Source organism: Stegastes partitus, unplaced genomic scaffold (genome assembly GCF_000690725.1).
Source record: "Stegastes partitus isolate 25-593 unplaced genomic scaffold, Stegastes_partitus-1.0.2 Scaffold1393, whole genome shotgun sequence".
In the NCBI taxonomy this organism is placed as follows: domain Eukaryota; kingdom Metazoa; phylum Chordata; class Actinopteri; family Pomacentridae; genus Stegastes; species Stegastes partitus.
Genome location: NW_007579124.1, coordinates 158,048 through 173,811, shown reverse-complemented (window position 1 = coordinate 173,811; position 15,764 = coordinate 158,048). Strand labels below are relative to the sequence as shown.

The following is a 15,764-nucleotide window of genomic DNA, read 5'->3' as shown; positions in this document are numbered from 1 at the left end:
TTTTCGAGCTGTTCAACTGGTGACAAATTCTCAGCCGACAGAGTTAATCCGCTAACTAGTCAGGTGTGGTTTTGAAGGACAATGATCAGACAGTGTGACCAGGATACGCAGACACTGGACAGAAGAGTGTCTGCGTATCCTGGTCAGGCTGTGTGATCATGATCAGTAAAACATTTGGCTAAATCAAATCATTTTGTAACCATTGCAAAGCATTTGTAACTTTTTTTCTAAGTCAGCAAATACTTTTTGCTTCGTCAAAGCATAACTTTCCTGGGTTGTGATTTTCTTCCCAAATGCTTTCATGCTTTTATTTTGAAGTGCAAAACATTACGTTTTTTATTCACATTGACAGTCTGCAGAATACCTACTGCGCATGCTCCAGTCAGCAGCTGTCCGTTCTATTGGTTTCATTCTCTTCTTCCGTAGACTGTCCGTTGTTTCTCTTTTTTTCTTATCACACGTCAAATGTTGCACAGAAAACCCCGTTATCACAGTCCTGCTATTTAATTTTTATTTTATTTTATTACATATATACAGTGGTGTCATATTAGGTGTTGGCAAAAAAAAAAGTCCAAATTGTTACGTTGTATTAAAATTTCTTGAAATTATACATTTTAAAATGAATCAAAACACATTTCTTCGTGTTACTTTTTGCTTCTTCTTCGGTGTCATTTTAACACACTTCTTTCGGGGGGCTTCGCTTCCGTTTCCTCTTCGTCACCCAGAACTGATTCGGTTTACACTCCGAGGCTGAAAATGAAAACACTGATACCAGCTCAAGATCCACCAGCGAAACATTTCACCTGCTCATTATAAACCCGCCTCACCGAACCCGGTAGACCTGCAGGTTTCCGTCTCCTGTGTGGACCAATATGATCCAGCTGTGTGTGTCTGCACCCAGCGGAGTGAGCTTTCCAAGTGCGCAGATGGTCTTATCTCGGTAGCTAACGCTAGCACTGCAAAGCTGCTGTCTGTGGCCCCGCTGGCGATATATCTAACTGGATAGGCACTTTACAATAAGCTAAGGTAAATAACAAATCCTCTTTCATTCATAATTGCTTGCAACGTCGATGTGACACGTATGCACGGCGTACAGCTCAGCCGCTAAGCTTGGCTAGCAGGTGGTGCTACAAAATCACTGGTATTCAACTGAGCCGAGATTACTTTGCTAACTCACTCGGTAGCTCCCGTTATCCAAACAAAGCAAAACCTTCTTGCTAAAACTGGAAACTCTTCTGCACCCATTACTTTCATGGCATTTTATCTCGTCTGATAGAATATTTTTTTCGTGCTCATAAGTGTTTGTTTATGTTGTAAAAGCTAAACACAGCAGTAACAAAACCTGAAGTAAATATGCAGTTTTGTGTGTTATCAACTGCACAGTCTTATTCTAAACTGAGAAAAGCACAGTCTGTATTTGTCATTTAAAGGCCACAGTCTTTGCTTGCTCCTTTTCAGCCATCCGCTGCATGTTTTCTGGAGTGTTTAAAGTGTAATCTTGGAGGTTTTGTGATAAAACTGATATTTTAAGGTGTATTAATACCAACAATCTTTCGTGTTTTTTCACCCCAGACTCAACACCATGAATCTGTTCCGCCTGGTGTGCCGTCACAAGACAGCTCTGGTCATTGGCACTGTTTGCAGTTTCGCTGTAGTCCTCGTCTTCTTGGCCAAATGTACCTCAGAAACCCTGAAACAGGGTCACCAGGATCCTCCAGGCCTGGCCCCCCGAGCCAATGCTTTGCAGCCCCGTCCAGAGCAGCACAACCCCCCCTCCATGTCCAAAGACTTGTCTGCATTCCTAGTAGTCCTCATCACAACAGGACCCAAGTACACAGAGCGCAGGAGTATTATCCGCAGCACCTGGCTTGCCAAGCGGGACTCTGATGTTTTGGCTATGTTTGTTGTAGGAACTCAGGGTCTCTCCAGCGAGGACCTTCAGAATCTGAACACAGAACAAGGGCGGCACAAGGACTTGCTCTTACTGCCTGATTTGCGAGATTCTTATGAGAACTTAACACTCAAGCTGCTGCACATGTACTCCTGGCTGGACCAGAATGTAGAGTTCAAGTTTGTCCTCAAAGCAGATGATGACACATTTGCTCGCTTGGACCTTCTTAAAGAGGAGCTGAAGGCGAAAGAGCCCAGCCGTTTGTACTGGGGCTTTTTCTCAGGGAGAGGCCGAGTGAAAGCAGCAGGGAAGTGGCGGGAAAGTGCTTGGGAGCTCTGCGACTACTACCTGCCCTACGCACTGGGCGGTGGTTACATTCTCTCAGCTGACCTGGTGCAGTACGTGCACCTTAACGCGGGCTACTTCAAGACGTGGCAGAGTGAGGATGTGTCACTGGGCGCCTGGCTGGCACCAGTAGATGTTCGGCGGACGCATGACCCACGCTTTGACACAGAGTATAAATCGCGTGGTTGCAACAACAAATACTTGGTGACACACAAGCAGAGTTTGGAGGACATGTTGGAGAAGCACCAGACTCTGCAGCGTGACGGCAGGCTCTGCAAGGAGGAAGTCAAGCTGCGATTGTCTTATGTGTATGACTGGAGTGTGCCACCATCACAGTGTTGCCAAAGAAAAGATGGGATTCCATAATTGTTGTCTTGTTTTTATTTGTTTTTTTTCTACAAGGCTGAAGTTTGCATTCATATTATATATTCATATTATGTAAGTGAGGAATGTTGTAGGATGTATTTTCTTCTCACCAAATCTTAATTGTTAAAGCATTTTAAGTTGTGTAACTGGTACTGGACAATATAGAAAAAGCTTTAACATTATTAGAAATCACATTTACATTTTTTAAAGACATTGTTCTATTTTTGCGAACAAAAAAATGGGGCAAATTCAAAAGTTTTTCTCCAGTTAAAGCGGCAAAAGTTGCTTTATGTGCACATTTTTTCACATATTTTTGAATTTCAAAAAGTCCTAAAATGAGATTTTTGTTCAGGTTTTACGAGTTATAGTAGTGAATTGTGGGCTAGATGTTGTCTTGTGTGGTTTGCTTGGAGAAAAAGCCATGAAATTGCCTTTTTTTAGTTTTGTAAATAGAAACCCATTTTTACAAATCTGAAACAGATTTAAACAGTCTTTGGGAAGTCCAGGTAAAAAATGGAATATTCTTATTCTAGACCTGGTTTAATTTTGTATAACAACATAATTGAAGATATGGCAAGAATCCCAGCTTTTATTATGACGTCAAGTACCAATTTTACAACTTGAAGTTGTTTAGCAACAGATAAGTGACCAAGAAATATGATTCCTCAACTCCTGAATTGGAAGCCAACTTCAGTCCTGCAAAGTTTTTGACCCATAAGCTCCTTTCGCCTCGCAGTTGCTGCTCTCCTTAATCGTTGGTTTACCACTTCGGTGGCCTACTTCTCTCGTCTGTGCTTGATCTGCTGTACCTCTTGCTCAATGTTTTCCAACAGTACGCGGTATGTTTTTAGCTTATTTCAGTATTGTAGATAGTACAGGGGACCCACAGATGGGAGATTCTAACCCTGCCATGATGTCTACGTTATTTTTGTGAGAGTATTCTTTTTTTTTTTTGTATTTTATTTATTGTTAATTTATTCTGCAGCAAACACAAGACACTGGTACTAAGCATGGATAGATGTGCAGTGGATGTGGTTGCTGCTCGCGGGTGCGGTTTGTATTTATAAACATGTTGGATGAAATTGGTCTATTTCACAGAATTAACAGACAAGAAGTGTTGACTTTTTAAATGTAACCCTTTTGTTTACAGTCAGTGGTGTGCAAGGTTTCATATGTTTGGAGGTGCAAAGAATGTGTAAGAGAAATTGGTTGAATGTGTTTTATTTAGCAGGCCTTCTCATTCCTTATACTGGAGCCTATGCGAGGAGTCTGTCATGGTACTTACATTTCCAACACAACAGCCACATTTTAAAGTCGAAGTCAGTACATTTACTGTGCAGAGATATCAAGTTACTCGTGAATGTTCGTTTTGCAGCACACAACAGAATCAGAAACTTGATATACACTACCAGCTGGCACTTGGTCACTTTTTTTCGAGCGGGAAAACCTGATTTTGAATTCCCTTAATCATTATTCATTGATTGTTTTCTTGGACGTCGAGGCTCCTTAACCCAAACTCACCCTGTTACGTCAGCAGCTGTATCCCAGAACTTGTGAAATTCGTGCGACAGCGTTGATCAAAGGGCGCTATATGTTGGAATGCTAATTAATCGAGGATTGCTGCAAAAAGAGTGACATCCAAGCTCTTTTTCTGTGACTGCTGTTACATTTTTGTGAACAATGACATGACTCCTATCTCACTGTTGTCAATATCAGATTCTAATTCAATGCAACTTTAGTTTCTGTGATTGTTTTTACATACCTGGTCTGCCACCCTGGATGTTTTAATAAAAATTCTAAATGTATTCTTGTCACATCAGATCCTCTATGTTCATTCTTTGACAAGATATATCACAGCAAAATGCACACACAATGTAAAATTATCTACAAAAAGGCAGAATTACTACCAAGAGGGATTGCTTCTTGCTTCTTTAACAATACTACAAAATAGTTTGCTGTAACCATTCTATATGAATTTGGGCTATCAGGTGCATAGGATGTGTAACAGCATTGAAAAGTGTGCATCAGCGCTTGATTGTTTGACAGCAGGACAGCCTTGAACCTTCAAGCACTTAGCAGCAACATACATTTAAATCTACGCCTGTCAGTCAAACCCTCAAAGAGAAGCAGCTAGGAAGCGCTGTCAGACTGCGAGGAGCCTGCCAAACTAGCCACGAAGCAGGCGTTATGTAAATGTGTTACCTGCTGACATCGTTTTGTGATGGAAGAAAAGCCTGGACTGTTTTTAGGCAGGTAGGGAGTAGTGTTTTATGTAGGAGAGAAAAACTCAGTTTGGCATTGAATTAACGTTCATAAGTCTGAAGGCCTTTATCATGCACTTAAAAAAGAGGAACCACCCCCAACATCAGCTCTTAAAAACAATACTGATGTGCCCATATATATGTGAGAATAAGGTTTGGTTGGTGTAATAAATCCTACTCTCCATGATGGCTTTAAAGCTTCCACTCCGAAACAAGATGCAGTAAGAAATGTGACAAAATGCACTTTAAAGGTTTGGCTGAGGCTTATAGACGGTGAAGGATTTTACAAACTGCCACCCGAATTTACAGTTTTTAGACTGAGGCATTACTGTCAGAATAAGACGGCTGAATTTTGATTTTTCGCAATCTGAATATATGCAGCTTCCAGTCAAGGGTGATAATCCTCGAACTGACATCTTTTATTTGTCCCATTGCTGCGCTCGTCACTAGGAAGAATCTGGGATGTGCTTCAAGGATTGTCTCACGAAAACAAATTCTGGCACGTTCTTCAGACTTTCGCTCCTCTTCTGTTCCTCCAGTTCGTACTGCAAGACAGGAAACACCCACCTTCACAAGTTATGCCAATACATTTAAGCTTGCAGGCTGTGTGGCTTTTCTCAACTAACAAACTCACCACTTGTAGAGTCTGCAGCCTGGTACGTAGCTTCACCTCCAAGTCAGAGGGAGGGTGGAGAGCCAGCTCCCTTTGCTTGTGCTGCTCTCTCCGTTTGTGTTCCAGCACACACTGCAGCTCCGTCTTTTGTCGCGGCAGTACACCTCTGAGGATATAATAAAGTGTGGATAAAGAGGTGGATCTAAAATAAGCAATTAAAAATACCATGAAGCTTATTTACTGGAGTGCCACTTATTAATTGATGCAGCAGGTTTTTAAATGCCTCGTGACAAACTAATTTATTGTAATTTTTTTCAGCACATTGATAGACAGTCGACTGTATTTCAATAGAAAATAATTCTCTATTAAACTTGATATCTTCAGTTATCACATCGTCCTTTATGGGCTGAATGATTTCTGCTTCAACACTACAAATGATTTTAGATCTAAGCGTTACTTTTGCTTTCTCAGACACCAGAGTGAGAGTATTTGCCCCCTGTTGAGAGATCAGTGGTGATCTGAGGCAAGGTGTTGCACCTTTGACTCAGTCACAGTTAAACACTAAGCATATTGCTTATCCGCAGCCACAGCCCCGGTCACCTGGACTGGGAAAGCCTAAGAGGATTCTCTGACAGAGGAGGGGGAACAGCTAAAATGCTGACCTGGAGAACTACATCTACTTTCTGATTGCAGTTATAACCTGCATTTACCCCACATCGAAACTGTCATGTCGAAAATGTTGAACTTTTTGAGTCATACAGATGCTCAAAATAGGGCCACACAGAGCATATTTTCTTTGCTGACTAATGTCAGATTTGTGTGCTCGTGGAACAGCATGTACCCGCTGCATATGTGACCTGATCATAGGATAACAGGTTCAGGGCTCAGTGTTTTCTCACCGTCTGTGGCAGAATAGCAGCTCTTGATGAAGAGCTCCGTGCTGGTGAGAAGCCAGGATGGGATTTGGAAGCTTTCTAGGTTTGATGAGGTCATCATCCTCCTGTTGTTGACTTTCAATCACCTGGTGAGGCGGCAGCATCCAGGACTGATGTCCGTCTGATACACATGAATACAAGCCAGAGAGTTGGATCCAGTGTGAAGAGCAACAGAGCTTCTGTTTGCAGCAAGAAGGTTATAAATTAAAATGAAACTAAATGTTAAAATGCTTTTGTTTTGTGGTGTCTCACAACTTCTTACAAAAATCGTGAAAATTGTGAATTTATTTCTTTGATTTCACTGAAGCAACATGAACCTGTCCTTGGTTTTTCTCTGATGTTGTCTTACCTCTTTTGCTCCAAAGGATCGTTTTTTGTGGCGCCTAAATGAAGACAAGACGTAAGCGAGTCACTTTCTTTTGCATAATAAGCAAAATAAAGGTTAAAGCATGCAAATCTACACAGACAATGTCGCCATCCATCAGCTTGCTGAAACAATCAAATGAAGCACTTCATAAGTAAATATTAAATGGGAGTTATCATACAAAATGCTCACAAATAGACAGCAAAGTATTTAGTGCATTCTTCAGACTGACATAGCATCCTGTTCTCCTGTTTGAATTTGTTGTACATCCTGTTAAACAATACATCTACTGATAAATATTATTGTCTATGAATGTATTGCTGGTATACATATTCAGCATGTTCTGTGGTTAAACAGACAGTTTGTTGATTGAATTTTTCTTCACCTCATCCATCTCATGGAAACTCACAAAGCAAAATAAGTGGATTATGTGACACTTATAAAGGCCCGCAAACAAAAGCTCACATTACTTCTTGTTGCTTCAAATAAATGAATAAAATAAAATTACCAGGATTATGAAACCCTAAATGATCAGCTCTGTGGTTTGAAGCAGCCACAAACTGAAGCAGTGAATCTCAGTGAACGTGTCACAAGCACAGAAAACTTCTGTTAAAGTAAGAGCTGAAAACAGTTGGGGTTTTTTTGGGGTTTTTTTTTAGCATTTAAAAAAAATGGATTACAACCATTTGCACAATTATTATGACCTTGAACATTAGATATTTTTTCAATGTGCATCCTCTATGCTGAGTCCAGAACAGACATTACTTTATCAGTTGTCCAAACAGAAAACAGAGACAATTCAAATCTGGTCATTTAGACGATATTCTTTCCTCTCTGTAAATAATTCAAGAAATCCTTCTTTTTTGTGCATTCACTATTACTTATCATCTGCCTTTAATAGCATAAAAGTGATTAAAAAACAGCCTTACCTGTGTGCTCTGGTAAAGACGCATTGCTGAAAAAAGAGAGGCTGAAGATCGAGTGTTAAAGTCTGTTTCCTCGAGACGCCGGTGCAGAGGAGGAAGAGGCTCAGTGTTGCCGTCAGGCTGCACAGCGAGCTGCAGTGACAGTGAGGCTGATCAGAGCAGGTGTGCCACACCGTCCTGATCAGATCTCATTAACTGTCTTACGACCCTTTGTTCCACCCCTTGTTCCCTCCGGGAGAGAAACTCCTGTTGTCTCAGAGCAGCAGCAGCAGCATATGCACAGATTAGGCTAATGTAATATAACAATTAGGATCATGCAACCTGATAACAAAACAAATGTGGCTTTTGTGTCTCTGCTTTTTAAATCCTTTTGTTATCACATGCACACTAAGTTTATTCTACTGTTAAAATCAATCTATCTATAATTCATTTTTGTCTTTGTTACTGAGTAAAACAGCTCTGTCTGACTGCCTGCAGCTTATCTATCATTTAGGAAAAACAAAAACTCACTGAAACTGAAGCATCACTTTGTCATGGACCTGAAACAAAATCAGGTAAACGTAGCAAAGGTAAACACTGACACCAACAAATAAGAGTTATAAAAAGACTCTAAAAAGACAGTTGGTTCCTTGATATAGTTGTAAATACAAATGTAGGATCACAGATGAACAAGGTGTAAATGTTGGATATTAATGTGATGCCAAATGCTGTATGTCAAGTGGTGACAACATTGATTGTGAACCATCAATGTGATATGTAAGATGTGAAAAAACATCAAAGTACTTAAAAAGAGCAGAATTTGTTGTGCATATGCTTTACACAACTGAATGTGACAGATTTTGTACAGACGACTATTGTACATGTAGATATATATTTATGGAAACAGGCGTTTTGTCAGCATGACCATAATGCAGATACAGCTAAAGTTGAAACATTACCACGACTTCATTGATTGATTCCTCATCAGCAATAAATAAAGTAAAGCCATTCCGCTAAACCAGATTGAACTCATCTTAGTGTGAATCTAATTTTATTGTAATATTTTATCATACCACAAATTAACAGGTTTAACTTCCCATGCCCTGCCAATAACTCTCAATTAGATTTTATCATGCGTTTATTTAGTCAAATATAGTCAAGTAAATTTCACTTTATTTTTTGTCTTTTGTTTTTATATTTTTTATTTCCTTACTTAGTTACATTTGACGTTCTGTCTTTTGCTGTGTGATGTTGTTTTACATGTAAATGTTCAATTTTCAAAACTTGGACATAAAAAGTACATACACACATATATAAAATAGTACAAACTCGAAAGGCTATTGCATTATAGGCTAGTTTGAAGTAAAGCAACAAAAAATGGCTTGTCTTGAAGGCAGTACGTACCATGATGACCCTAATACTACTTTACCTGATGAAACTTTTCAGGTTGTTTTTGGACTGAAGGCAATGTGGAGTGGCAAGTAAATGATTACATGACGCTCCTCTGGAGACACGTTGGGGTGGCTCAGCTGTATAGTGGCGTCAGCTCATGTTAGTGTGGGTGGAAGCTCACTTTAATCCTCATCCTTCCCTCTGCTACTACATAAGGTGTGTCCAGTGTTGCATTCAGAGCTGCAGCAGAGCCAGCATTTTTCAGCAGCCTGTTAATTCTTTGCCTTGGTGTTCCATTGACAGATGCTGCCTCTGTTTACTCTGTTGCAGAGAGTAGTGTGCTGGTCACTACTCTAAGAATTAAGACAAGGAAAATGTGACCACTAATTTTTTCCCCCTCTACATTCTCAAATGTAGGGTTGCCCATTTGTTAATAATCTCCCAACAGCATAACTGCAAGTTTTTGTATTTTTTAATAATAACTTCTCAATATATGGTGACCAGGCTCATAAAGAAATAGCATATACAAGCATGATATGTTTACAAATCAGTCTTAGTTTTGAGCTCTTCTTGGTTGTGTCACTGTCAAGTCACTAAATAACACTTTTAAAAGCACCAGCTGTAGAGCCAAAGTGCTTTCCAGTAGAGAAAACAATTGCAATTTTGCCTGGCTAAATTAATTATATACATTGAAGTCTTACAGTGATATTAATGATGCAAATTTGCCTGAAAGTTTTTAACATTAAGGTTAAGACCCTCCTATTTTATATGAATACAAATAAATCTGACTGAATTAAACATTAGGGTTCATGACCAATAATATTATTGATTGTGCAAATTTACATGATTAATTTAAATATTAAGCTTTAGACCCTATAGTGTTATTCATTATGTAAATTTACCCGAGTAAGTTAAATATTATGGGTGGCACCTACAATATTATATTAAACACATATTTACCTGACTTACAAACCGCATAAGACCTGAGCTCTTGTTTGATATACATTTATTTGTTTATTTTATTCAAATAGCAAAGAGAATATATGATGCAGATTCTGTAGATTCTCTACAAACAAGTGTAGTGGCGAGAATAGAAACTGAAACCTCGTTTTCAACATAAACCAGGCTCAGGAAATAAACAGGGTCTTATAAGAGAATTCCTAACAAAAATATAAACCTTGTAAAGTATTCAACGGTGAGAGGAAGGAACCGTGAATGTATGCAATTAAAGTATAATGTGCTTGAGATTTTACTTTGGCACATTTATTGTGTATCAATAAAGTGGTTTTATGGACACGGTTTACATCAGGTTGGTGGACTGACGGGGAGCTGTGTGTCATAACGTCCAGTAGGTGGCAGTGGTGGCCGCTGGACAACAACAAACACAAACCGTAGACGAAGAGCGTAAGTCAGGGAAACGGAAATGTCAACCGAGTGACTGCGAAGCGACTGCATCATATATCCACTTTAAAATATATAATGGATTTCTAATTCAGAGGAAACACAGTCATATAACATCGTCAAAGAGCAAGCTGCGAATATGACAAATGGTAGGTTTACTGTGTTTAACAACGAGCAGACGGCAGCAGAGCAGAGCGTGTGAGTTAGGCTACTTCTGGGAAGGAAGGCAAGTGGAAGCTAGGTTAGCTGTAGACGTGGCCCTGGGCAGCACTGTCAGTCTGTTAGCTCCAAAACTAATTCTAGGCTCATTCTAACTATGGTGTTTCACTCGTTTGTTATAAGTACAGATTCGTTGCTCAGCTTGCCGTATTTCGTGTAAAACTCCACGAATCCCGTGTTTTGTCAAGCTACAAGTCACTTTGCTAACTAGCTTTGACTGGTGTGTCGGTAGCTAAAGCTAAAAAAAATTGAGGATATCCAGTTTGACCACATTCGACAAAACAAAATAGCCTGGTTGCAGAAATGAATCAGTGAAATGTCCACCTTTTCTGCTCTCGCTTTGGTGATTGTGGGTCCACAAACATGAGATTACTGAAGTGTTGTTGCAACAGCATGAAACTCTTAACTAACCAGGGTCAACAACACAGCGAGTACAGGTAGACTAAAGGGACAGACAACCACAAGACAGACTGTCTGGTGCCATTTGGGTTACTTTTAGATAATGCTCAAAATGTCAGGCTTGAAGCGACCCCAGCAATAACATTTAGACGTACAACTAGACGTAGCAGTAATAAATCATTAGGTTGTTAGGATGATGAATTGAAACTAAACCCATTCTCCATTTGCCTTTCTGATATTACAGTAAAATAGAGATGTGAGTCTTTAGTATCACTATCTGTGTTGTCAAAAATTGTTTGGCATTCATCATGTCATTTTTGCAGTCCACATCTAATAAATATGAACCTGTGCCACACCGCAGAACGAATGGGTTAATGCTCTTCCATGTTTTTAGATTTTTAGTCTGATGCTAAGTCAGTGTCAGCTGGTGTATGTACATTCACATTTGTATTGAACTGTTGTGAAAAGGTTTCATAAGCTGTGCATAACTGGCTGTCAGCCCAGACTGTCATATTGTCTTTGTCTTCTACCACAGTGTACTCTTTCGATGGCATCCTGGTGTTTGGGCTGCTGTTCATTTGCACTTGTGCATACCTCAAAAAGGTGCCTCGCCTCAACAGCTGGCTGCTGTCAGAGAAGAAAGGAGTGTGGGGTGTGTTCTACAAAGGTGAGGTTTGTCTCTGTGTGTAGCCCTCTGATAGACTGATGACCTGTACTGCCTCGCACTGAGTCGGCTGGGGTAGACTCCAGCCCCCCCCAGCGACCCTACAGAGGATTAATCAGTGTATAGATAATGGATAGTTGGATGAATGACAGCATTAATCTCAATGTAGTAGCCACACCTCAAATATACTAAATTGCAGCCTTTGCAATTTGCTAATCGTGTTGTTTTAAATTGCAGTTTCGATTTGAAATTGATTAATTGTTAAGACGTTAGCAGCCATTGCAAATTATATATGTCTAATATCAGCAGCCTGGAGCCTCTTGCTGTGTTAACACGTCTTGTGTTGTTTGCGCTGCACTCCAGCACAATGGAAACAAATGCATAACTGAATAGGGTTGGGTGAGACAAAATAAACCATGTGCCAGGAGAGATTTGTCCCATGTTAAAGTCCTTATCTTTCAGTTTTAACAATTTAGCTATTTCTGCCATTAGAGACAGTTTAGCAAAATAACTCTACTCTTTGACTTACAGAATCTTTCCATCAATCAGCCTGATAAAGTACCTTGATTCCTCATGTGCTGGATTTACCAAAAACAGATAGTTCTATGATTGAATTTGTTTAAAATGTACTTGTCACCAAACACATTGATATTTTCATAAAAAATAGTTCTATCTTTTTCTCCACCACCCAAAATTAGAGCGTATACATGTATATTAGATAATGCATGGTCATGGTCAACACATTGTCAACAAAATCCTCCTTGGTTTTCTTGTCTCTATACTGAGAGATAATTGTTTTCTTGCTGTAAATGGCAACAAGTTCAGCACTTCACCCAATATAGGTGTGAACTTCAACCTCATTCATTGCTTTATTTCTGACCAAATAGTTTAGAGTACAAAACCCAAACAACATAAAATGTGTCACTAAAACTGCACTGTACATTGTGTATCTGTTGGAGAGAGTTTATTTATCACTACTTAAAGCAACTAAATGATGCACATTTGTTTACAGTGTTGCTCTCCTTCCGTATGCTCTCCGTGCTTATCGTTGACCTGCAATTTTCTTCACTTGCCTTTGCGCTCTCATTTTCAGCTGCAGTAATCGGGACGAGACTTCACATTGCCGTGGCAGCTTCCTGCTTGGTCATGGCCTTCTATGTTATCTTCTTGAAATGATACTCAGACTGGACTGGAAAGGACTGAGCGGGTGCAGGCCGGGGATGGACTCGTCTCTGTGGTCATGTATCAATCCTTGTTATGGGACACCTCTTGGATTATATGACAGATGAAACCCCAGTGAGCCTGTGGACCCATGTGAACGTCAAGCCAGTGCTGCCCCCTTCTGATGACTGGATACATAACTCCTCCCTTAATAATAGGTGTGCACTACAGCCATGAAGGGCATCGTGAATCTATTCCACAGTTTTTACAGAGGAGAGAACCTGTGAGTGCACATGGTATCTTTCTGTTATTGGATAATACTGTTTGTTGTCTACATCCACACCACATCATTATTTATATTGAAGGATGCCGAAGATCGAAGGGCGGTGTGTGCATTATACCTTATATCTGTATACAACTTAAAATTAGCCTAGATGTATATATTTGGAAAAAAAAAAATACCAATAGAGATTTGCTAGCGGTTATGTGTGATCCAACTGAAAATGATCAATTCTGCTCGCTCCCAGCTATGCTGTTTTTCTTCTGTATCACTTCTTCTGGCAATGGTGGAGGGCAAGATAAACAAAGCTAATATATAAAGATGTCATCGTGTACACTATATTTTGCTTTTTTGGATCTGTTTTTTTTTTTTCTTAATAATACTATCTGACATCTCAAACTTTTTTTTTTTAGGTTTGAAATACACATTTTGCACAGGTGTATGTTGTATATACTTTGTCATCTTATTGTATACTGAAAAACATGTTTTTAATGTCACAAATTGGACTGCAAATCACTTAGGAGTCAAAGTTCTATCAAAATTGTAGAGTTTTACAGAGAGAGGAGAAATAAGTCTAATAAAGGCTCATATCAACAATTTGTGGGAATTGGATAGCCTGAAGATTTAAAAGCAATGCCAAATAGGTATGGTGCTTCTCATGCCATTTTAGTTACATTGTTATTCTGACTTTATTTCCACCACCTTATTTGTATTATTAAAACAAGAAATTGTTTTTGGAGGGGATGCAATTAAATTTTGAGTAAAATGTTGATCATACGATTTCTGTGTTGGTTGTCTTTCCAGAAACAAATGTCAAGGTTTAAGTTTGGTACCTTTAAAATATATTCACGACAGTCTCTTTGGAGAGTTTCATGTTTTAATGAGTTACAGCCGTGAATCACAGTAGATAATCACCAACGTGGTAAATCCAATGCACTCTTCTGCTCAGTTAGAAATCTAGTATGTTGTGTGTGTGTGAATAGATCTGAGTCACCTTCGCAGACAGTGCTGCTTGAGCTTTGCGAAGACATATTGGCAGTTTTCAGTGTGTGCCACAAAAACTAAATGGAAATCAGGGACTTCTCAGGTATGAGCATCATCGTCGTGCTTGAGGATCATAACTCATCTCTCATTATCTCATGTCAGTGTGGCCTCCAAAATTACACCGATTTCCTTTTCACCCCTCATGCCTTTTAAAAGTCTGCTGAAGAAAACCCCTAGAGAAGTCCCCAGAGCACCACTCTGCCCCCAGCATGCATCGTGGCATGATTTAGTTCTGTTAGACCAGTAAACTCTCTTTCACTTTTTGTTTTTCATTTTCCCACATGCTTTCTGCATGATGTCAATTTCTCTGACAAGTAGCAACTAGTGTATGCTGTGGTTTTCTTCCGTACTGCCTATACACATGCCATTATTACAGACGTTCTCATTCAGATTTACAACTGCGCTTGATAAGAAATAATCTAAGTTAATATGTATTGCTATCTGTACTCTGAGGGACATTAAGTGCTTTGAAAATTGTCTTGTATCTGTGCTCTGGTATTTTCTATGTCACTGTTTGAATCTTTTTTTACAGCCAACATTTTCACTTGTCAAGCAGGAAAAGCACAGGAGGTATGAATAATGCTAATGTTGGCTCAGTGTATTCATTTAAGTTGCGACAGCGTGAGAATGACTCAGCAAGCTCAGTACCGGGACCTTGAAACAGAAGTAGCTAAATCAAATTTGCCATCATATATTTCACAATATATACCTGTGGTTTTCCTGCAACGACATGTAAAAGTTTCTTCCATGGAAAGACGGGTGTGTAATATTTCTTTCAGAATCAGCTTTATTGGCCAAGTGTGTGTAGGCCTACACATGCAAGGAATTGACTGAATGTATTTTTTTTTTCTTTGCTCTCAGAGTAGTTACACAAAGAACACGTGTATTTAAACAATGGCAGCAGGTTAAAGATAGGAAAATGAGTGTTTAACTACTGTATCAAGCTCTGGATGTTTAAAGTGAACCAAATGTGTAGTGAGAATTCTGATTAGAGGAGCAAATAGCCTAACATTATTAACAATAAACAGAAGGTTATTGACACACACAGTGTATGAGGTGGGTAGACGGCAGGTAAATGAAACAGAGAGCAACATTGCTGAAATAGAACAGGAATAGCTATTTGATACACAGTACATACAGATGTTTAGAGTTAGAGATTCAAAAAGAGTTGTTCCTGTCATTACAATTGATTTAAGTTTTTATATGTCATTACTATTCAGCTCTGAGTGAGAAACAGACCAATGAAGATATCTTGGAGTTTTCGGTGTATTTAAAGTACAGAAACTTGTCGCAGTTTGTTGACATACAGGTGGTTTCCATTCACAGTAAAAACAAAAGATGGTCTGAAGTAGGCGTGTGCCGTAACAAAAGGCAGTCAGAAATATTTAACTTTGATATTGAAGATTGTGTTTGTTGATAAGTAAAGAAAACTGCAGCACTGTGATCAAATGTGAACATTGTTATGAGCAGTTTGTTATTAGATTGGATGACTAGATTACATTCAGCTATATTGTCATTGCACAG

General features: G+C 39.3%; 3 protein-coding genes across 4 annotated transcripts; 2 read left to right on the top strand and 1 right to left on the bottom strand.

Moving 5' to 3' along the window:
* The first annotated feature begins 691 nt into the window (after positions 1–691).
* Positions 692–4,416, top strand: b3galt6 (UDP-Gal:betaGal beta 1,3-galactosyltransferase polypeptide 6). Its single transcript, XM_008299210.1, has 2 exons — positions 692–1,026; positions 1,573–4,416. The coding sequence occupies exon 2, from the start codon at positions 1,583–1,585 to the stop codon at positions 2,600–2,602; it is 1,020 nt and encodes a 339-aa protein (XP_008297432.1). The 5' UTR covers positions 692–1,026; positions 1,573–1,582; the 3' UTR covers positions 2,603–4,416.
* Positions 2,960–13,976, top strand: tmem167b (transmembrane protein 167B). 2 transcript variants are annotated; one of them, XM_008299212.1, is made up of 4 exons: positions 2,960–2,969; positions 10,508–10,622; positions 11,627–11,758; positions 12,849–13,976. In XM_008299212.1, the coding sequence occupies exons 2-4, from the start codon at positions 10,613–10,615 to the stop codon at positions 12,929–12,931; spliced, it is 225 nt and encodes a 74-aa protein (XP_008297434.1). In that variant the 5' UTR covers positions 2,960–2,969; positions 10,508–10,612; the 3' UTR covers positions 12,932–13,976. The 2 variants fall into 2 exon arrangements, with proteins under 2 accessions (XP_008297434.1, XP_008297433.1); XM_008299211.1 differs by lacking the exon at positions 2,960–2,969 and having other exon boundaries at positions 10,486–10,622.
* LOC103370241 (protein FAM107B) lies at positions 5,310–6,515 on the bottom strand. The gene is made up of 3 exons (XM_008299218.1): positions 6,376–6,515; positions 5,498–5,642; positions 5,310–5,408 (listed from the first exon to the last, which is right to left on the bottom strand). Exons 1-3 carry the CDS (start codon positions 6,513–6,515, stop codon positions 5,310–5,312), a joined length of 384 nt encoding a protein of 127 aa, XP_008297440.1.
* Positions 13,977–15,764: the final 1,788 nt, after the last annotated feature.

Coding starts and splice junctions, on each gene's coding strand:
- b3galt6 (XM_008299210.1), top strand. CDS start 1,583: ATGAATCTGTTCCGCCTGGTGTGCCGTCACAAGACAGCTCTGGTCATT.
- LOC103370241 (XM_008299218.1), bottom strand. CDS start 6,515: ATGCTGCCGCCTCACCAGGTGATTGAAAGTCAACAACAGGAGGATGAT. Junction 5,643..6,375: donor CTGCTATTCTGCCACAGACG/GTGAGAAAACAC, acceptor TTATATCCTCAG/AGGTGTACTGCCGCGACAAA. Junction 5,409..5,497: donor GGCTGCAGACTCTACAAGTG/GTGAGTTTGTTA, acceptor CCTGTCTTGCAG/TACGAACTGGAGGAACAGAA.
- tmem167b (XM_008299212.1), top strand. Junction 11,759..12,848: donor GTGGGGTGTGTTCTACAAAG/GTGAGGTTTGTC, acceptor TCTCATTTTCAG/CTGCAGTAATCGGGACGAGA.